Source organism: Rutidosis leptorrhynchoides, unplaced genomic scaffold, assembly GCF_046630445.1.
Source record: "Rutidosis leptorrhynchoides isolate AG116_Rl617_1_P2 unplaced genomic scaffold, CSIRO_AGI_Rlap_v1 contig314, whole genome shotgun sequence".
In the NCBI taxonomy this organism is placed as follows: domain Eukaryota; kingdom Viridiplantae; phylum Streptophyta; class Magnoliopsida; order Asterales; family Asteraceae; genus Rutidosis; species Rutidosis leptorrhynchoides.
In genome coordinates, this window is record NW_027266557.1 from 56,334 (window position 1) to 78,029 (window position 21,696).

Genomic DNA, 21,696 nt, shown 5'->3' on the forward strand with positions numbered 1-21,696 from the left:
AACTGGATTTTATAGCTACCATGATTGGACATGATGAGAACAATAATTTACACAGTTATCCCTGTCTGATAATTCTGTGCTGATAATTTGTGATCTGATCCCATTAAACCGCCATTCGTCTTGATTCGAACTGACTTATTCAGTGATCGTTTTTTACTTGTGAAGCTAATCGATGAATGTGACATTATATTAACCATACATTAAAACAAAAAAAGAACATAGAAAAATAAAATCATACATATCATATCATACAAACTAAAATTTCCCCTTGAACTCATCCCATTTGGCTTTCAAATGCCTATAGTAGCGAACTCAATTACTACCTAGAAACAAATACTCGTTAATAAAATCATATATTTATCTCAAAAATAAAATAAAATAAAATCATATATATATGATATTATATCGATCATATATACTCCATATCTAAGCTTCTACATTGGGACATGATATGTAGTCAAAGGTAATAAAATTTGTTTAAATGTCTCGACTCAAACCTTATATTTTTATTTTTACTCGTTAATAAGTGGGCAAAGATCTAAAGTTCGATAGTAAAACTAATTACCATTTAAGTTTTAGGGCATATGTTGCCGGATAATCAATCTTTAAGGGTGTGTTCATTTCGTGTTTGGAGCATGCTCGAACATATTTTAAACACCTTAAAAAACGTATATTTTACTAAAGATGGTTGAATGGCATCATTTATAAAATTGTATTTGTTTAAATTGTTTTCTATCATTGTTTAATTAGTAAATGCATCGTTGTTCGGCTATATTTAATTAATTAATAATATTAACTTTTTATATATAAAAAAAATAATGTAAAGTTATAAACGTATAAGATAGTTGGACCCCATTGATATCGTATTTATCTTTTATTTTATTCGTAATTTATAATTTTTCAAATATTATAATAAACTAAAGAGTTGAGTACTCGAATCTCACGATAACCATATTTGTATTTTTATATTTAATTTATATTTTTTAATCGTTTATGAACATAAACTCTCGAAGAGTTGACTATTATATAATTAGATCCTAGTGAAACCGTATTTATTTTTTATTTTTATTTTATAAACTTTTTACTTAGTTTTAACATAATGAGTCAAGTAACTAGATCCCATCGAAACTAAATTCGTTCTTTTCTCTTCCTTTTATATAAAATTACACCTTTTATCATTTTTCATCAAAATGCCAAGCACCCATATTTACGTTCAACATTTTTTAGGTAGCAATTCGTACTTGATATTAACCAATGGAAATTAGAACCAATAATGACGAGGAAGACGATGATGACAACGGCGATAAAACAAATACACTAAAGAATACAAATTATTCTCATTAGACCGACGATTTATCAGAGAAAATGTAAAAATATTTTTTAGTATGCATTCTATTTATAAATTTTATGTTCATAGATTTATAAAATCTATTTTCTTTACCAACGCATCTGGCGTCTTAGAACTAATTAATGTTCAAAAGATTATTTTCCGATCTCATGAAATAGAGTACCGGTTGAAGAATGGATTTAAGGAAAGTCATTGGAAAGTGGGTTATCGCATTTCAATATAATATACACAAGATATAGGTACAATTTCAACAATGTTTAGTACTCACTCAAGTAAGATATGTATGAACTAATATTAAAAAAAAGAAAAAAGTTAGATGTACTAGATCGTTTAGTACTCTAGCTAGTAATCAGGCCTTAGCTATAAATCGAGTCCTAGAAATTCTCTTCAACTAGACGATCAATGATTAGGGCGTAATTAAGACTCAATTTATTCTTCATGAGAGTCTTTGGGACATGTCAAAAAGATCTCCAATGGCGGGATCATCTAAGTTTTTCCGATCAAGATTGGCGTTATCCATACTATTGGGCGATGATGTGAAGTTGCTTAACAAGCTTTGCAAGTCATCAGGATACTCATCATTGTGATCCAAACCTGTTTAGATGAAAAAAAAAAACCAATGGTTAATTATCAATTCATAGCTTTCATGCATGACAAATTTAATTGACTAAATTTTATTATTGGAAATTTGAAGTATCTTACCGGTTGATGGATATTGAGAAGAGCTTAATTTATATTCCCTCTGGATGTCAGTACTAATTACATTTTGTTCATTATTTACAGGCGCAGGTGGAGAAGAGTATCCTAGCCATTGGACTTGAGGATTTCCTTGTGCAGTTCCTCCTCCTCTAGTCGTGGTTGCCACAAGATCGAACAAATTACAGTTGTCGATCTCAACAACGCCACGACTAGTGGAGTTTCTTTGTCCAAGCGGGCTAGGGTTCTCATCCAAACCCAGGTTACCATTCATTGCATTGTTAAAAAAGCTCAAAGGAGGAGCCTCAATATTTGGATTTTGTATTTGAGGCTCAAGGTGGGTGAAGAGGAGGGAAAGGAAGGCATCAATATTGCTCCTTGTTGGAGTTGTTGTGGGTACGGCTCCAACGAAGACGACGTCGTCCCACTCCCAGCCGATCTCCGCCTCCTTTTTGCACTTGTGTTCCAGTAGCTTTTAATTTCATTGTCCGTCGGACCGGCCAACTACGACAATAAAAAAAAAGGAGCTAAGACAAGTGAGAAAGAAAAAGAAGCGAAATCAATAATGTAAATCCCAATCTAGATGATAACAATTTTATGATTTCATTATTATTCTTATTTTTTTGGGATGGATTAGTTGATTAGTAAAAAAAAAATAAAAAAATAAAAAAATCCTAGTATTAATTAGAATGCAAAAATATCGTGAAAGAGCAATGAACATTCAGGAAATAGAAGATCGATCTCATCCTCTCGGACCTGACACTGACAGTTAACATTGAAAATTTAAAATATAAAAATATTTTACTTTTTTGAAAATTTATAATAAAATATATTTTTATGACAGTGACTGTCTCAAATAAGAGTGATTTCACATATTACTTGTTTAATTTTGACATATAAGATATATAATTCCCGTCTAAAACGGCGGAAAAATAAATCATTTAATGGATAAAATTTAAATTTCAAAATAATAAAAATAAACTTAATCATTATAAAATAATTGGATAAAAATTCAAGTTTTCCATATTTAAATAATAACGCACGACTGAATAATAAGCAAAAAAATCCAAATAAATTAAGGAAAAGGAAATTGCAACCGAAGCAACATATCTCTATCTCTCTCGAAACTCGATTTGATCGTTGACGGAAAAACAAGCTCGACGAAGAAGAAGGAGACAATAATCGAAACGTTTTCACTAGCAGTTTGATATGTTGTTCCCTTCTATGTATGTGTAAAGTTGAGGAGGACTTATCTTTATCTGTATCTGTTCAACGATGGCGGATACATCATCATCAAAGGAAGAGCTGGTTCAGCTAATCAAACGGTTTGGAGCTTATTTAACCATCAAGATGTCTAATCTCTTCTCGATCTCTCTCCATAACCTTGTAATTCTCTATACCTCTTTTTTCTTGTGTTCATCATGTTAGTTTCGTTATTACCTCTCGATTTGTTTCGGACTTGGATCTAGACCTCGTGAATTAAGGTTTCAGCTTCAATTTAGCCATACCCAGAATTTGTTTCTGTCATATGCTCGCTGATTGGGTGCATGATTTTGTTTTTTTAGTATTTAGGGATTTTCATAACTGGTTATATAACTGAATTTAGTGCTTTGCTAGTAAAAAAGTTGCGAATTCAATTCGTTAAAGATTCAATTGAAGGAATTGTCGTTGACCATGCTGGTCGAATTCATAAAGCTGCAGTTTTTGCTGGTTTGTCATGGGCTACGAAGTGTGGATTTAATGAGATCGTGTGTTACAGCTCAAGTCCCGTGTCAATTGCACTTATTTATTGTCTCAATTGTATATATGATTAGAACAGTTAACAAATGAATCCAATTTTCCCCATTCTTCTTGTTCTGTGCTCGGTCCTTTTTAATCGGCAGCTGTGAAATACATTTTGTCATGAGTCCATTCTGCTCTTTCATTTGATTGTTACCCTTGTTTTCAGTTTTGGGGAACTTTTTGTTAATGGCAAGTACCATTTTTTATTTGAAATATAACTTTTGGTCTGGCCTTAGGATTCAAGATCTGTTGGGGCTGTTGCTGGGCTAGCTCTGGCCGTAGTCTTTACCTGGAGATTGTTGAGAACACCTGCTGCTCCTCAAAGAAGACAGCCAAAAAGGCAACCTCCAACTACTAGTAATTCCGCTGTTAACACTCGGTCAAATCCATCAGAGGATGTGGGAGCACAAAATGTTGTTGACGAATTCTTCCAGCCAGTAAAAGTAAGGCTATTCTCTATTCCGATATTTGAGGTAGTGGAGTGTTTCATTGAAACTTAACTAATATTCTTTTCTTCTTAACACAGCTAACTTTGGGGCAATCAGTTAGGCAAAAGCTGAGTGAAGGAAGAAAGGTATGTTGTGTGGTCTCTCACTTGTTAAACTTGTTGTTTAGTCTGTTGGAATAGAATTAGGTAACGTCAAACTTAGGTTGTTTTCGAGAAAGTTGGTGTGGTGATTATGCCCAGTTTCAATGATAGTAGTTGACTAGTTTTTTGATAGATATCTGTATGGTCGGTATCAGCACTTTAGTTTTATGCAGTCTCAAAAACATGTTAATCTCTATTTTTTCTTCCCATGTTAAAAAATTAACTACCTATGTAAAATTTCAGAGATAGCTAGATAAGAATCTGCTAAAACTCTCAAAATGTTGGGACTAGGGAAGGTTGTTTTGAATAGACCGTGAAAGAAATGCGAATCCTTGTACCAAACTTAAGTTTTCCAACATTATTGTACCCTTTTGTAGGTCACATGCCGTTTGCTTGGAGTAATCCTTGAAGAGAATAGTCCAGAGGAGCTCCAGGTGGGGAAGTTGTTTTGACATTTTTTAAATTCATGATTCAAATAATGGAAAAGCGACCTGGAAATTATTGACTTGATTTGTCTTGTCTTGTCCTGGACAGAAACAAGCTACTGTGAAGTCCTCTGTGCTGGAAGTGCTACTAGAGATAACCAAATTCTGTGACCTTTATTTAATGGAAAGGGTTCTTGATGATGAAAGTGAAGTGCGTGCAAACCTTTCTTTATATTCATTTTGTCCGACATTTTAGATCTTTTGTATATATGGATGTGCTTTATGGTGTCATAATTCTTCACTTTCTTTTCAAAGAAGTAATCTTCATTGTACTAAAAATCATGGTCTATTTCCTGCAGAAAAACGTTCTTGTTGCCTTGGAAAATGCCGGGGTTTTCACATCTGGTGGGTTGGTTAAAGAAAAGGTAATCATTTAGTTTTTCCAATTATTAGCCAGTTTAATTGGTTCTTGACACAATTATAATATTTTTCATTTTTTCCCCTTTTTATCCAGGTTCTCTTTTGTAGCACGGAAAATGGAAGGACATCATTTGTTCGACAACTAGAACCGGATTGGCATATCGACTCAAACCCAGAAATCGTTTCTCAATTAGCTGTACGTTTTCTTTTTTGCCAGTAACTTTATAGAACAGCATTTTTCCAATACATTCACAGCATTTGGGATATTATAATTTTGTATTCATTTTAACAGAGATTCATCAAATACCAACTCCACGTCTCTCCGATGAGACTGGAACGAGCTGCAGGTAACGTGTTTAACACTCCCACATTGGAGCAGTTCTTTGGAGTCAATTGAAGATGACGGCGTTGAAGTAAAAGAGATGCAAAATAGTACAATTTTCAAAATATGTTGCGTCTCCCCTTTTGGAATACCTCAACATGTCTGGATGAGGCCAGTGTTCGGTGTTCCCAAAGGGAGGATTCTTCTTTATTTTGTTTACTATTTGGTCCCCAGAAAAAAAAGGAAAGGAAAAGATGTCTGTAAGCTTGAATTAGTCACAGAATATACAAATTAAATTGTTGTTTGTCTTATAATGTTGTTTCCTACTCTTGTCTTGACAATTTGTTCTCACTAATGACTAATTTCATCTCAAAGTACCTTCTCTTTCAGTGTATTCAAGGTCGTATGATGTGTATAAATTGCTCATGATCATCATTTAAGAAATACTTTTAAGTGTTTTGACCATATAATGAGAATGAAGAACATTTAAATGAAGAATTCTACCAATCACTTTTGATTTTGTGTTTGGCATATATTTCGTCTTGTTCAAAACAATCTCAAAAATTATGAAGCAAGCCGAAACATGCTCGCTTTTCCAGAACTTAAGAAAAAAAAGACATTATACATGCCACCATTTACACGTAAAATCGATATAGGCCCTAAAATGAAGATTTTAGAAATTCGAGGACCAAAGAAGCAGTTCTTTACCTTGTCGGCGCCTTATTTGCCTTTAAGCCGGACTTTCATCTGTTAAACAAAAACATCAATTGACAGAACAGCCGCTTCTTCTACAATGGACAGTATTTGTTCCATTGACAAGAGCTGCGCCGCCCAAATTTCTTCTCTTCTTCAACCTCCTCCGCCTCTCCAAGTCCAGGTCATAATCCATCTCTCTCTCTCTCTCAGCTTAGCTTAACATGCAATTTTAGCTACTTTCTATATTCTGCTCTGAAAAAAAAGGGTTTTTATTGCTGTCTACGTATCTCCATAGTTGATATTCATTTGTCTTATGATTACAGGAATATTTTGAGAAGCTCATACCAACTAGGGAATGCCATGGCATCACAATCAAACAAAATGGAGACTTTGGAAAAGGTTTTTCTTTTTTTTTGTTGCACTATGTTAGTAGTCAATCAATCCTTATAATTAGCTGTGTTAGTTTATTTTATTCGAAATCGTTTCAACCCTTTTCAGGTGTGTTTGCAAAATCGGAATTCAAAGAAGGAGAACTCATATTGAAGGATCAAATGCTTGTTGGTATTCAGCATGCTTCAAATAGGGTCTGAGTTCTCCCTCTTATTTCTCTCCGTCATATATCGTCTTTTGGTTTTCGAATTGTTTATTATCTCATTATTATGTTGCAGATGGAGTGTTTCGTTTGTAGCTATTGCTTTAAGTTTATTGGTTCAATTGAACTTCAAATGGGAAGGAGACTCTATTTTCAAAATATAATAGGTCCTGCCTCCTCAAATAATGGATGTGGTGCCTCAACTTCTTCCCGCGGTCATTGTTCTGACACTGACTCATCTGAAGAAGAAGATTTCAATTTCCCGGAAAAGGAAACAATTCCTCTTCCTGATGGGGTTGTTGAGTCATTGATGGATGGTGGATTGGTGTTGCCCTACTCAGATAAGTTTCCATTGCCTACGGTCATTTCATGCCCAGGGGGCTGCGATGAAGCTCACTATTGTAGGTATAATTCATATTTATTTTTAATAATTTGCGTCCATTTGACAGAAAGTTTCTCCTTCCAAAAAATATGTTTATGAGATGTTAATTAACATTAATTAATCCAAACTCAATGTTTGTCACATTGCGTAGCAAGTCTTGTGCTGATGCTGATTGGGAGTTCTTTCATTCTTTACTTTGCACTGGTGAGAAATCTGAATCACTATCTAGGGAGGCGCTATCAAATTTTATACAACATGCTGTTGGTAAGCTCCAGCTTCTTACACCTCGCTTCATAGAGATTTAGAAAACATGTAGTTGCTCTCATTGATTTTTTTTTTTTCTCTCTTAATTTTTTCCAGAAACAAATGACATTTTCCTCCTGGCGGCCAAGGTACATTACAATATTTTTCGGACATGTTTTTTTACTTTGATTTATAATCATGTTGGATAATGATGCACTTATGTAACTTCTGTACGTGTTGCGACTTCTGTCAAGCTGCACTAAATATCTTCTTACCATTTTTCTTGAAGTAAAACATGCTTTTCTCACTATCTTTATCCATATTCCAGCATATTGCATTAGAACAATTGGATCTCATCGCACCTGCTATTTGTTCCTAAAACTGAAAATTTATATGTTTCTATCTAAGCTTCTATAAGCTTTGTTTTTCCAAAGTGGATCACTATGTGTCTATCTCTCTAATAGAGTGTAATTGTCTAGTATAGTTTTCAGATAGATGCTAACAAGTTATACTGTGGGTGGACTGATGTCCTCTTCTAAGACGCTTTACTGCTTCTATTAATATGATAGATCTCCATACGTGCTCGGCATGTCTATCTAACGAGTTACATGTACTTACCTTGTCAAGTTAGTAAGATAATCTATGCCAGTACCCAATGGACGATATCGTTACCTAGGAGGTCTTTCTAAAATATTGTCTTGGCCACAGTTCATTTTCTACTGATTGTACTTCGCTTACAAGCTTTGAGCGCCCGTGCTTATATTTGATGGTAGAGGGGAACTACTATGACACATCGATATACAAAATTGTGGTGAAAATCAGTGTCATAAATCATAATTAATGGTTTGCATGATGAAATATACTTAAATATGATATCTCACAGCCGTCTGTAATTGGTTTCTTTGGTTCTCTATCTTCAGGCAATTTCATCTACTGTTTTAAGGTATAGGAAGCTGAAAACAACTTATTTCGAAAAACTAGAGAAGCACAAGAGTTCTGATGTGTTGGACCGCTCTAATTTACTTTTAGAGGCATGGAAGCCAATATCAATTGGGTACAAGAAAAGGTAATTTCTTAAAAAAAGTAGAAAAATTTATTACACCCAGAGAGAAGACTCACCTGCATCTACTTTTTGAAGATGGTGGGACTGCGTTACAGTGCCAGATGATGTTGACGATGAAATGAAATTTAGGATGCAAATAAAGGAGCTTGCCTTTACGGTAGGAAAATTTCTGGTTCATCATTTTTTTTTCCTTTATCCTTATTTCTCTATTTCTAAATTCTGATCCTAATTTCCCAATCTGCTTAACCCATTTTCTTTTTTCAGTCTCTGCAGCTCCTGAAGGCAGCTATCTTTGACAAGGACTGCGAGGCACGTATCCTTTTTATGTACATGCTGATTCAACCAACATCCTTCTTAGTGTAATATAGCTGCTTGTAGTTTTATCAGTTGAGTCCTTGACTCTGCCTAGTATTCTCTCTGGAAATTTATGGGCACATCATTGGCATGTTTGAACTTAATAATCTGTAAGTTGATTATGTTCAACTCATATTTGACACGATCTCCCTTCCAGAAAGTTATATACATCCTGCTTCTGGTTTTCTTAATTTTTTGAGTTTCATGTGCGACAGTGACTTGGTTGTGGCATCTCCTGTACAAGATTATTTTTCGTACATCGATGATCTTCCTCCTCCTCAAAAGGTTTGAAAATACACTCCTTTTTTTTTTTACCTTTGATCATTATATATAAATTGAAGGAAAGTTATAATCCCAATATCTTCCTCATTGTTGACAGGAGAAAGTGGAGAAAATAACAAGACCACTTTTGGATGCTCTCGGTGATGACTATTCAGTTTGTTGTGAAGGTATGATTATATTATTGGCAATCGAGGAATAGTACTGACAAATTTGGTATTTGACTCGCCTAGTGATTCTAACCTTTCCATATGGTCTTTACAGTCTAAGACTAACATTTTTGTTTTAATGTTTGCATTAGGGAGTGCATTCTACACATTGCAAAGTTGTATGAACCATTCTTGTTGTCCCAATGCTGAAGCATTCAAAAGAGAGGAGGTATGTGTTTAAGTTAAGAAGAGGCTTGTAAGATTTCTTCATTGTATCGTCTTTTTTCCGCAAATAAAGATTTTTTTCCCTCCCTTATCTGTATAATAAATGCAGGACAGAGATGGAAGAGCAACAATTCTCTGTCTTAGGCCAATTTGCAAGGGAGAAGAGGTCAAGCATTTCTCTCTTTGATACTGCTTCATATTTTTAGAATGCTGTGGACAAAACAAAAGTATTCAAGCAATTTCTTACTTTATGCAGATTACTATATCGTATATAGACGAAGACTTACCGTTTGACGAGAGGCAAGCTTTACTTGCCGATTATGGATTCAAATGCAAGTGTCCCAAGTGTGTCCAAGAAGAAGACCCACAATAACATTCCCTATGGAGTTTCTTGACCAGTAAATGATCAACACTTCTCAAAACTATAATGTTAGTTTGTGCATTGTATGAACCATAATGATGCAATGAGTACAAGTTTTCTTTTAGTTTGTCGGATAATATATACACTTTTGCCCCCGATAAGATAAGACAGATTTTGATCCCCTCAACCCCCGTTTAATCCCAACTAATAGGATGGCATTGAGCTGGATCCTGTTTCTTTATTTTGATATGTCACGATCAAAACTAAGACGAACCCTAGAATAGAATAATTTGCAAATTGAAAATCGGGCAATCAATTCACTTGAAATCAATTGAAACTGAACCCTAGAATTGAATTACAAATCGATTCACACTGATCAATTTCAATCTAGTCTACTCCAATACTACTATCAAGTGGATCCTTTCATGGCGGATTGGACTTATGAGAATTGGAGTCATAGGTCCAATCCAATCCACCTATCAAACGGATCCTAACTGTAATAAGCATCGTGGAAACTAATCTGGAACATCATGGCGAAAGTTTTGAAAACTGAAGTCAAGCAACAAAAAATTAAAGAGTAATAACCTAATTCATGAATAAAAATCTACCTATTACCTCAAGGCAAAGACACTCGGAGCAGTTGGCAGAGAAGAAATAAAGGAAAACAAGAGTAGAACGAAAGTGAATGATCCACACAAGTTTAGAGTACGACGGCAAATCGCGCAGCAAGCAAGACCACGCAGTGAAATATCAGACAAAAAAATCCATCAAAGAGAAAGTAAACATCAAAAGTAATGGCAGAAACAAAAGAAAGAAGCAGATCATTATACCTGCAGGGGTGCATCCGAGTAGCAAACAACGCAAGAAACAGTGTATTTCAGGGGGAGGAACATGAGGTTTGTAAGGAACTATAGTTAGGACTTAGGAGGTAGATCAACTTGCCTAAACCTCATAGGATGACATATTTCATTAACTGAGGAAAATAGAGATAAGCTAGGTGGCAGAGTACGTTACGTGTTGATGATATTGTCAGTCGATAGGAGACTTCCAGATTGCGGTTTTTGAGTTGATATACATTCGCCTAAAATGATTCTGATCATACTAGCAAGATTAACTAGAAGAAATAACAGTTTGCAAAAATGCCTTTGTCAGAGAGAAAACACTAGCACGACTTGGTTTAGGATTTTCACAGGAAACTATTCACAAAACTATCATGTGCCTGATTACTTTCCTCCTGAAACTCACTCGCACTTTGTGGCGTCTCTAGGAAGGCAAAAAATGCGATGATTTCAATGAGTCCATGGAATGATGAGTACAAATCTTATTCATATTACATCCAGCAAGAACAAAGAGAAGCAAATCTTCATCTTAGGAAGTTTAATAAGTAGATTTATAATTATTTATATCAAAACATACATACCCATCGCAACTAATTATTATAATTGAAGCTCCAACAAAGAAAACAAACAAGTTGATTCACTAATTTCATCCAATTAACTCTTTAACAGCTTCCTGAATCTTAGCATTTCTAGCCTCCAGTTTCTCATTCCTCTTCTTCAAAATTGTATTCTCCTCCTCCAATTCTCGTTGCCTTTTCTCTCCAGCCACATATCGATAATTCTTGTCCTGCTCCTTAGTAAGACAAGGAAATTGACGAATCGGAGGTGTTTTCTCTACAAATGTAAGTTATCCGATGTGAGTAGAGTCCAATAAAGCAGTCTACTTTATAATTATTTTATCAAATTGGGAGGAATGTCTGTCGCGGACGGAAACCTCTGTCTCTTACAATATGCGGACGTCGACCTCCGACTCTTACGATATGCGGACGTCGACCTCCGTCTCTTACATAATGCGGACGTCGACCTCCGTCTCTTACATAATGCGGACGTCTACCTCCGTTCTTGATCCTAAATTTATATTATGAATTTATTAACTTCATGTATTTAAAACTTTCCAAGAAAAAGAAGATGAATTTAATCCCAACCCTCAAGTAAATTAATAGTGTTGCGACGGAATTTATAAAAAATGATTAATTAAACGAGATTATTAATATAACGAGTATTAATATTATATCGATATTATACAATCAATTTGGGTTTTAATTCCTCAAAAGTAGAAGAATATAAAATCAAATTAATATTTCATTTCGTAACAAAATACTTGATGTTTTATACATTTAGATTTATTTATATGGATACATTTATTCAATAATTTTCACTACATACATGTTTATTTTGAATATTCCATAAAAATGAATCAAAATCAATCATTGATTTATGTTTCTTACAATATGCGGACATCGACCTCCGACTCTTATATGCAGACGTGGACCTCCGTCTCTTACGTAATACGCTGAATTCTTATGCGGCCTTATCGATAACAAATTCCTTATTTTATGTACATTTGTTTTTTATGCTCATGAAGCTATAAAGTTTCTATGTAAGATAAGTAAATTGACGAATCGGAGGTGGTTTTTTCCTTCAAATGTAAGCTATCGGATGTGAGTAGAGTCCAATAAAGCAATCTACAAACAATGCCGTTTTATATATTTTTTTCCAAATCGGGAGGAATCTGTGAGCCGCGGACATAAACTTTCGTCTCTTACAATATGGACCTCGACTTCCGACTCTTACATAACGTAGACGTCGATCTCCGTCTCTTACAATATGCGGACGTCGACCTCCGATTCTTACATAATGCGGACGTCGATCTCCGTCTCTTGTAATATGCGGACTTCGACCTCCGTTCTTGATCCTAAATTTATATTATGAATTTATTGACTTCATGTACTCAAAACCTTCTAAGAAAAAGAAGATGAATTTAGTCCCAACCCTCAAGTAACATTTTCAAGATCCAAAGGTATCTACATATAAAGCATCTATTTACAATACAAATCTATTATAATAGATTAATTTGTTTTTTTATGCTCATGAAGCTATAAACTTTTTATGTAAGATAAGGAAATTGACGAATTTTTTCTTCTCCAAATGTAAGTTATCGTATGTGAGTAGAGTCCAATAAAACAGTCTTCAAACGATGCAGTTTTATAATTATATTTCAAATTGGGAGGAATTTTTCCATTATAATATTGAATATTAAATGTTTATGGAATGGAATGGAATATTGCATTGATTGGAAAAGATGTTTATCTATATATACTCCATCTCAAAGAGTCGATAATTATTACATAGAGCTCGATGACAATTGGATGGATTTAGATCCATCCGACTCAATCTGCGATATTAATTGATTATTTTTAGTGGATCATCAAATTAAAAATCTAAATCCAATACTAATATTGGATTAATTAATGGATCACCGAATAAATCTTAATATTTTTTGTTCAAAAAATCTATTAACATTAAAATAGTAACTTAACATAATCATCATTATTTGGCCGTTAAGACCAAACTGTGCAATAGAGACTCAGTTTCTTGAACCTCAAGGATCACTGTTGTATTCACAAGGAAACGTACTACGCACGTACATGAACTTGCTATTGAAGAAAACAGTATTTGCCGTTTAAATGAACTTGCTATTGAAGGGAAACCAATTCTTTTCATCCATTCTTTTGAACTTAAAAACTAGTATAAATAAGCAAGAAGCTGTCATATTATGCAATTCGAAAACATCTAGCATAATGCTAATTAACAAAGTCGTCTTCCTTTTACAGATCTTTTTATGAATCAAACCACTTGTGTGCCTTTCAGAGTTTCTTCTATTTCCATACTTTCTGTATTTGCAATCTCATCATCACCACGATCATGCTACAAAGCAAGCCAAGAGCAGCTCAAATAAGATGCTAACTTCTTTATAATAAAAAATCATCACATGTATGTCACCGATACTTGAATTTGACATTGTACTTGGTCGTGACACTAAATATTACCAGCATGTGAGAAATAAGATTGAATGGTGGTGAAATCTACCTGAGAATAACTTTTACAAGGAAGTGGCGGTGGTGGAGGAAGTGAAATATGCAATCCATCAATCTCATCGTCTGCATTGCATTTTTGGGTTTCTATAGAAACATGTTCGACCACAACAGCTTTATCCTCTTCAATTTCGACTAGTTCATCACCAGCATGAGCAGGCATTCCTGTTAATTGCAATGCAAGTTCCAAAACGGATCTCTTTGGCTGCCGACGGGAGTATAACGCAACACATTAATTTCCACGAAAGAAAATAATCACTCCTTCAAGATAGTCTCTCTTCAATTAAAAGTTACCTTATCTTTAGAGGATTTGCGACTCTTTTCATTCCTTGGCTTCTCCCCATTTGATTGAGCCACCTTGTCCAAATTTTCATTTGTCACTAACCGAGAACGTGAACTCCATTGAGAATGCTCCTCAATGGATTCACACCGCCTACTTCCTTCTCCTACATCAAGCCAAAATAGCAAAATTGTTGGCACGAATAGCAAAATTAATATACATATTCAGTGGGGGGAAAATTATGATGAGCACATTTCAGGATTTTAAAAAGGGTGGGAAAAACTCAAAATATAACGGTCTACATTGATGTTTAGGACCGAACATTCTGCTTCTTAGGATTGAGAGTTCAAGTTCCACTTAATTCAGATAACTTCTCATCAAGATTAAAAAAAGTTACCATCTGGCGAAGAAGCGAAGTTCCCATTTACATGTAAGACCTCCTTTATTGGAGAACGATGCTTTTCTCTCTCATTCAGAAGGCTTTCACTAGGATGACGGTTTGTGTCCACATCACTTAAAATATTGATCCTCGAATCCTCTTCACCACCATTAGTTCTAGAAGTTACTGAGGTCAGCTGCTCTCCCAACTTATGAAGCCTGAGTTGTGACCTATGAAATTATATAAACAAGTAAAGCTATCAGACCCGACAATGTCCTTTGGTTAGAAAATCTAAAAGAGAAGTTGGTCACAGAAAAATGCATCCAGATAGAAGTGAAATAGTAGAAAACAAGAACTTGCCTCTTCAGTTCATCTTGTAGTTTTGAGTAATGATCATGTGCTTTGACGAACTTTTTTATTTTTGAGGCGATCCTGAAAATTACAAGATCCCAAGAAAGATAAATTGAGAAAGATAAAGTGCCCACATTTAAGGTTAACAAGACTAAAGAAACACTTCATTCTGTTTTATGAACTGATGATATGTGCATGAACAAAATTCTACAAATAGTCAGCATTCACCTTTCACAGTCCTTTTTTTCTTTCTCTAATTGAGCCTCAAGTTCTTTAATCGTGGACACAAGACTGTCAACTTCTTGAACCTTTTCTTCCAGACAGATCTTGAGAACAAAAAGGTAAAAGGTCCAAAGATCACTGTTGCATTCACAAGGAAATGTGTATGCATGCGCACGCACATACATATACTTGGGAAGACAAATTTTGACTGTAACTTTTCAGTTATGGCAGCAGCAAGAGAATGAAACTGACCCCCAATTGAACTTTTCTGTGATTGAGCATCTTAATATCAGACTGCACCTCGTTTACCTGTGCAAAACAGAAAAGGCAAAAACAGCACTAATTTTACCCAGGAACTAACGAGTAGAAAACAGCACAGTATATGATTTTAGAGCAATTGGAACAAATTCTTGATACCTGCTCTTCAAGAGCGACTTCTGAATCCATTGACGTGCACTTCTCCTGATTTTGGGCCCCATCTGAGGTTCTTAGACTTCCAGAGAAATCACTTCCACCATCCACAAGCTCTTTCTTTCTACGTTTCCTGTCCCTACAAATGAACCACTAAATAAACTATTACGAAATATTTTACTTCATGTTGAAGATGATTCAACTAAGAGATTGCACTAGTTACCTTGTCGGGCTTGCCTCTCTAAAAGAATCGGAACAATCAGGTCCTGTAATTTTAAATTTCATTACAAGTGTACATATATTTAGGAAGCTTTTTCATAATATGGGATTTGCAGTAGAAAGTTCAAAGTACATAAACAGATTATATCAACAGCAAACAACTCGAACAATAGCAAGAAACCCACTCATAGAGAGACAATCAACATAATACTACAAATATAATGAGTAAAATTATCAGTAAAAGCTAGAGAATAGCTATTATAAGGATCGATATACCATGATCGTTACTATCATCTCTTTTCGGGGAATGCCTTTGGTGAGGAGAATACTTTCTAATCAGCTTCTCCCTCAAGTCACCTACTCGATTTTCCCGCCTACCTATTTCAATCACAACAGACAAGACTTGAACAAATATCTCTTTCGATAAACTAACCCAGCTAGAAATATAAAAATTAGGGTCGAATAAAACGTTACCACCATGAGATTTTTCTGAGAATCTGCGAAGCTCAGCATTACCATGAGCAAAGATGCAGCCATGGCGATAGCAGCGTCCTCTCTGAAACGATTGACATAGCCTCGTCTTGTAGAACTTGCTATCCCCCATTTACTCAAACTTAACAACTCTGATTCAAACGAAAACAAAAAAGGGTTTCAAACTATGTTCTTGGAAGAATCGATCAAATGAAAAAAAAAATTGTACCTTTTTTGATTTTGGAGACGATTGAAGTGAAGAACTGAGTAGAATGGAATAACACTGGACAGAGTCTTGGAAAGTGGAGGTCTTTTCTTTTCACATTTTTGCCTAAAATATACAGTTTGGTCCTTCATAATTACAAACTTTACGCATATGGATCCTAATTTTAGTGGTCTGTCTATTTATTCTCATCTTATATCTTCCTATTCAATACTCCATTTATAAGTTGGCTCATGGGCCGAACACTTTCAGTGTAATAGCTAAAGAAACAGTAATGGGCTTATAACATTAGGCCCATTTGGTCACACTTTGACTTGACACGTAATTAGAGAGATTACCGGTCCTAGTTTAGTTTGAAGAAGAATATCCCGAGTTGTAGGCTTGTTTAGACCATCCCGAGTCATTGGCTTGTTTACAGAATTTATTTAGAGCATCCCGTGTCGTAGGCTTGTTTAGAACATCCCGAGTCGTAGGCTTGTTTAGAGAATCCATTTAGCGCATCCCGAGTCGTAGGCTTGTTTAGAGAATCCATCCTGATTGTAGGCTTGTATCCTGAGTCGTAGGCATATTTAGAGAATCCATCCCAATTGTAGGGTTGTTTAGCACATTCCGAGTCATAGGCTTGTTTAGAAAATCCATCCTGAATTATAGACTTGCTTAGATGACGGGAGAAAATAAGGGATAAACTGGGGACTAGATGATGAGAGTTCACATTTCTCTGCCAATGCTATTCTAGAATTCAATTATTCAGTTAAATTCTACAGTATAATTAATTATAAAGATGCATTCTCATTAAGTCCAACGGACGGACCCTGACCGACACTCACTTCATATAAACATAACATCCAGAATTGTTTAGGGCACGACCGTAAATAAAATTGAAGCTCCCAGCCGACATATAAAGATATTCCGATGACTTGATGTAACTGGAAAATTTGTTCACCTATATATGGTTTATAAACAAAAGAATCGAGTATAAATGATAAAAATTTCTGCAAAGTCAAAACTCTCTGAAAAGAAAAATCCTTTTTTTCTGGGTAAGACCTTGTTAAATTCAGTAGTAATCTTTCAATGGTTCATCTATACATTGTGGTCAGTTGAAGCAAGTAATTTGCGTTCCTCCTCTGTTATGTCGTCCTTGTTCATCATTGATAGCTGAATATTGGACTTGGAGTTCATCTTGTTCCATTCATTCTCCACTCTGAAGAAAATCCATTGAAATCTACGGAATATCTCCAAAGCAGCTATTGCGAATACAGTCCTGTAGTTATGCCTAAGATGAGCTGAAAGCTTATATGTCCACGTGCATCTCAATATCAAATTGCTTCCTATCACCCACAAATAAACCTGAAAACCCATATAATTAGAGTTTGAGAACGACCAAAGATGACTTTTTAACGCTACAATGTAGATACAATGCAAATCATGAGGGTTCTTGACCGTATTAATTTAAAGAGATTTAACTGTGTGTAATTGTAACTTACCCATGTTCGTCCATAGAAAAGATATGAGAAAAGATTTGGCTTGTTGAACTTGAAGATCCTCGTGAAGCCACTACAGAAAGAAATTTATACATACATTAGAATTAGATAATGCCAGATCAAGGAAGAGAAATGAACAGTTTTTAATACTAAGTGATTTATTTCCATACCTCATATCCCAATCTCGGGTTATGTCCCAATAGAATGAATACGTGGAGTTCAAGACACTAGAAAGGAGCCATAGAGGACGATAAAAGCTAGTCCATTTGTCAGGAAGCACGTGATATTTGAGGGCTGATAGGAAGATGACTGGTACAGCAGTTGAATATTTTAAAGCTGAAAAAAACCAGAAGCAAATTTAGTTAATAGAGGACTAATTCTGCATAAGTTCTGAGTTTACAAGGGATTTGTGAAAATCTATTACCGTTTAGAAGGCATGATCTCTCTCTCGTATCCTTGTATTGTTGAAGACATTGGAATAATCTAAATAGGTAAGGCAAAACAAGAACTAAAGGAATTGCAATAGAGTGACTTCCGCACACAGAATCAGCTTCAAACCATGCAATGGTGGCAACCTGCATGATTTCATTATAATAGCAAGTTAGTGAAAATAATAACCCTAGAGTTAAATGCTAAATAAAATTATTAACCTACTAATACAAACAGATATGGGTCATGAAAAATTACTAACCTGCCGATGAACCATTCTACATACTGAACGCTCAAGATCTGAGAGGACCTGCAAAGAAACAACATTTGATTTGTAAATGGTTGATTAGTTCAAAGTTTCAGCATTCTCTGATTTGTTCATCAGGTCATTTAAACTATGTTTCGATACATGATAAGGCAAATACATATTTTAAAAGAATGGGTAAACCAGAGTGTAAGATATATACCTTTGCCATGGATGTCAAGATATCAGCCAAGAAGAAGTCTGAAAACGATATAGCCTGTAATACAAAAGATAGCGAAATTGTAACAGCCAATGGAGAGAACCAGTCAGAAGATGAACTTATAGCCTATAATTACATAACAAACTTGCCTGTAAAGGGAGGACGATTCTCCACAGGGTCCTTAGAAGGTAATAACGTGAGGATAAGTAAAAAATATCGAAAGGGAATATCAACACCATTGCAACTGCACAATATAGGAGTACCTGCAGTGAAAAGAGATAAACTTTTACGATTCTGGCATATTTGTAGTTTGTACATTGTCTAAAGGCATGCAATAGACAGATACTTGCTTCCTAATATTATGAAGATAATTATCATTTACGCCTAACTTTTCGTAGTCAGGATCAACTTTAAATCAATATATAAATGTATGTTCATACAGACGCATGCCTATGCATGGGTCTTCTAGAGATGTAAAGAGTTCCAAATATCTGTAGATTTCCCTCATAACGTAGAACTAAAATGCAATCATCAAATGGGGAAGAGTATTACAGATGCATTCTAACTTATTATGGGAAGTTCGGTCGCATTCTAACTTATTATGGGAAGTTCGGTCGCATTGCACTCAAGAGCAAACAGCCTATCAAGTATCAATCTTCCATATGTCATCCAGAAAAATGCACAGTAGAAGTAAAGAAAATGAACTAGCGAAAATTGACTGAATGCAGATTCTAGGCCAAGATGTTACATTCATAGATGTAGGAAAACAGGACATTCAAAATAGAATGACAAAAGTTAAGCAATGTACCACATACTACATTTTTTTCACCATGAAAAAAAGAAAGAGAGAATGAATTAGGGATGGTTAAAATAGCAGCGACTGGGAATTTATCAAAGTTACATCGAGAAAATATAAGGATCATAATTTTCCAAAAAGAAAAATGAGGGAAGGATGCATCTATTACACTGGTTGTGATGCAGCCAACGATACTTCTCCATGAGAATAAAGATAGAGGTATGCAGTCATGCTAGTCGGGACAACAATAGTCATCCATGTTGCACACTGCAGTTCCGAAAAAGTACAGTATCAGCTAAAAGTAACAATAAGACTAAAATACAATGGACAATGAGGAAAAAAAAGTCTTCCAAACATACCCTCCATGTTTCTCTATGAGTAAGGTGAGTTTGATCGACATCAAAAATTTTTGCAAAACTGACATTAGCCTGGGAGAAAACCCATAAATTTACTCCCCAAAGCCAAACCATCAGCGTCTGTTATACAAAACAGATAAAAACATGTTTAGAAAATTGCATGTACTTAAAAGAAAGCTAATGTAACCAAAAACTAAAGAATAAACTTACCACAAGAAGAAGAGGATTATAATACAGAAAGGCCTCATAAAGAAACAGATCCCGCACTTCTGCACTCATAATCATAACAGAATCCCATCCGATCTGTGATTTTTAGTTTTCACAAAAGAAGAAGAAGCCAATATAAGCATGTAAGAACCATATACAAATCCAGTAGTATTAATAAAACACTCTATCATCACACGGGAAGTTCAAAACTGACCTTGCAGCATATAAAAGCCCAGATGATGAACCAAATTACCTGGAAATTATTGTAATTTTAAGATTTAGATATCATCAATTAATAAGAACAAATGCTAAGGAAAAAAAATGTAAAACTACAAATAAAAAAGATGTTTGAACTTGTCATCATTATGGTAAAGATTGAAACTTTGAATGATACAATCAACTGTTGTTCACTTTGAGGTTAAACATATTATGCATATGCCATGCTAAAAATCAGAGAAACCAAGCGCATAATGATGTTTGACAAGAATATATTCAACCAAAATATGAAAAGTAAACCTTGAAACTCCATAAAAATGTAGGAGAGGGCATCATCACAACGCTGCTTATTGGCATAGCAGCACTCTTCTGTTCATCTGACATTATTGGACGTAAGGAGCCATCATCACCATTTCCTAGCTCATCATCTGACAGATATGGAAGATTTCAGTATAAAACAAATCATTTGTAAACCACTGAATATCAACTCAAAAGCTTCTAATGATCTTGTACCAATGTCAGAGACCACAGCCCTGCTTCCAGATTTCCTTAAATGTGGACTGTTGCTAGGAACTACTACGTGGCCTCCAAACATAGAGATGTATGTGCTAACAGTATCTGCAACAACATGACGAACAAGAGAATATTGGAATAAGAAAATTTATCAGGAGATCATTCTCAATCAATAAATACGTAAGCTTATACACCAAAATCAAAACTCATACTCAACAAGATTCAAGATCACTTTAGCTCATTCCTAACACACAGTCATCCTATTATAACAGCAACACGTACAACCAATAGCAGACATGGATGATTTGAGCTTCTCGAATAAAGCAGTCTTACAAAGTACACTGGCATCCATTGAACAAGACATAAAATCTTTACCTTATTCTCAGTCGCCTTCTTTAACAATGCTGAACTTTTCACGACTCAAAATTAAAACTTTATATCAGAAAATCTTAAAGCAACAAATATTATGAAAACCCACTTCCACGAATCCAAAAAAAAGCCAGCAGATCTGTTTGTTCGGACAGAAAACGATTTCCGGGAAACTCCTGTAGTATATGGTTTCAATTAACTTGGCAAATCAATGGCACAATGATCAGATCAGGGTATAAACTTACAAAAGCTATTACAAAAGATGAAAATTGATTTCAAAATGTGGGATTTTGCTTTAATAGATGCCAGATTTTTTTGAGGGTTCGATTTGGATCTCGCTAGTTGACTACTACCTTTGATTTGGTTTCTGAAGGAAAATGAAGGAGAAAGACAGATCAACAGACTGTAGCAGATTGTAAATATTAAATTTTTGAGGGCTTGTTTACAAA

General features: G+C 34.9%; 3 protein-coding genes and 1 non-coding gene across 4 annotated transcripts; 3 read left to right on the forward strand and 1 right to left on the reverse strand.

Moving 5' to 3' along the window:
• Positions 1-22: 22 nt before the first annotated feature.
• On the forward strand, positions 23-105 carry LOC139882851 (small nucleolar RNA R38). The gene has a single exon (XR_011771814.1). It is a non-coding gene; the product is annotated as a small nucleolar RNA R38 (small nucleolar RNA).
• Positions 106-3,319: 3,214 nt separating this feature from the next.
• LOC139882846 (peroxisome biogenesis protein 22) lies at positions 3,320-5,657 on the forward strand. The gene is made up of 8 exons (XM_071867109.1): positions 3,320-3,430; positions 4,063-4,269; positions 4,353-4,400; positions 4,793-4,849; positions 4,950-5,051; positions 5,200-5,265; positions 5,355-5,456; positions 5,553-5,657. Exons 1-8 carry the CDS (start codon positions 3,320-3,322, stop codon positions 5,655-5,657), a joined length of 798 nt encoding a protein of 265 aa, XP_071723210.1.
• A 718-nt stretch (positions 5,658-6,375) lies between these two features.
• On the forward strand, positions 6,376-9,938 carry LOC139882847 (histone-lysine N-methyltransferase ATXR2-like). Its single transcript, XM_071867110.1, has 15 exons — positions 6,376-6,459; positions 6,602-6,677; positions 6,777-6,862; positions 6,947-7,275; positions 7,404-7,516; positions 7,613-7,644; positions 8,416-8,561; positions 8,634-8,715; positions 8,823-8,871; positions 8,968-9,022; positions 9,128-9,197; positions 9,292-9,361; positions 9,493-9,569; positions 9,675-9,731; positions 9,822-9,938. The coding sequence occupies exons 1-15, from the start codon at positions 6,376-6,378 to the stop codon at positions 9,936-9,938; spliced, it is 1,443 nt and encodes a 480-aa protein (XP_071723211.1).
• Positions 9,939-17,496: 7,558 nt separating this feature from the next.
• On the reverse strand, positions 17,497-20,960 carry LOC139882837 (uncharacterized). Its single transcript, XM_071867101.1, has 13 exons — positions 20,879-20,960; positions 20,666-20,793; positions 20,364-20,402; positions 20,153-20,245; positions 19,946-20,062; positions 19,758-19,853; positions 18,955-19,053; positions 18,794-18,847; positions 18,589-18,636; positions 18,322-18,472; positions 18,068-18,233; positions 17,901-17,970; positions 17,497-17,763 (listed from the first exon to the last, which is right to left on the reverse strand). Exons 1-13 carry the CDS (start codon positions 20,958-20,960, stop codon positions 17,497-17,499), a joined length of 1,410 nt encoding a protein of 469 aa, XP_071723202.1.
• Positions 20,961-21,696: the final 736 nt, after the last annotated feature.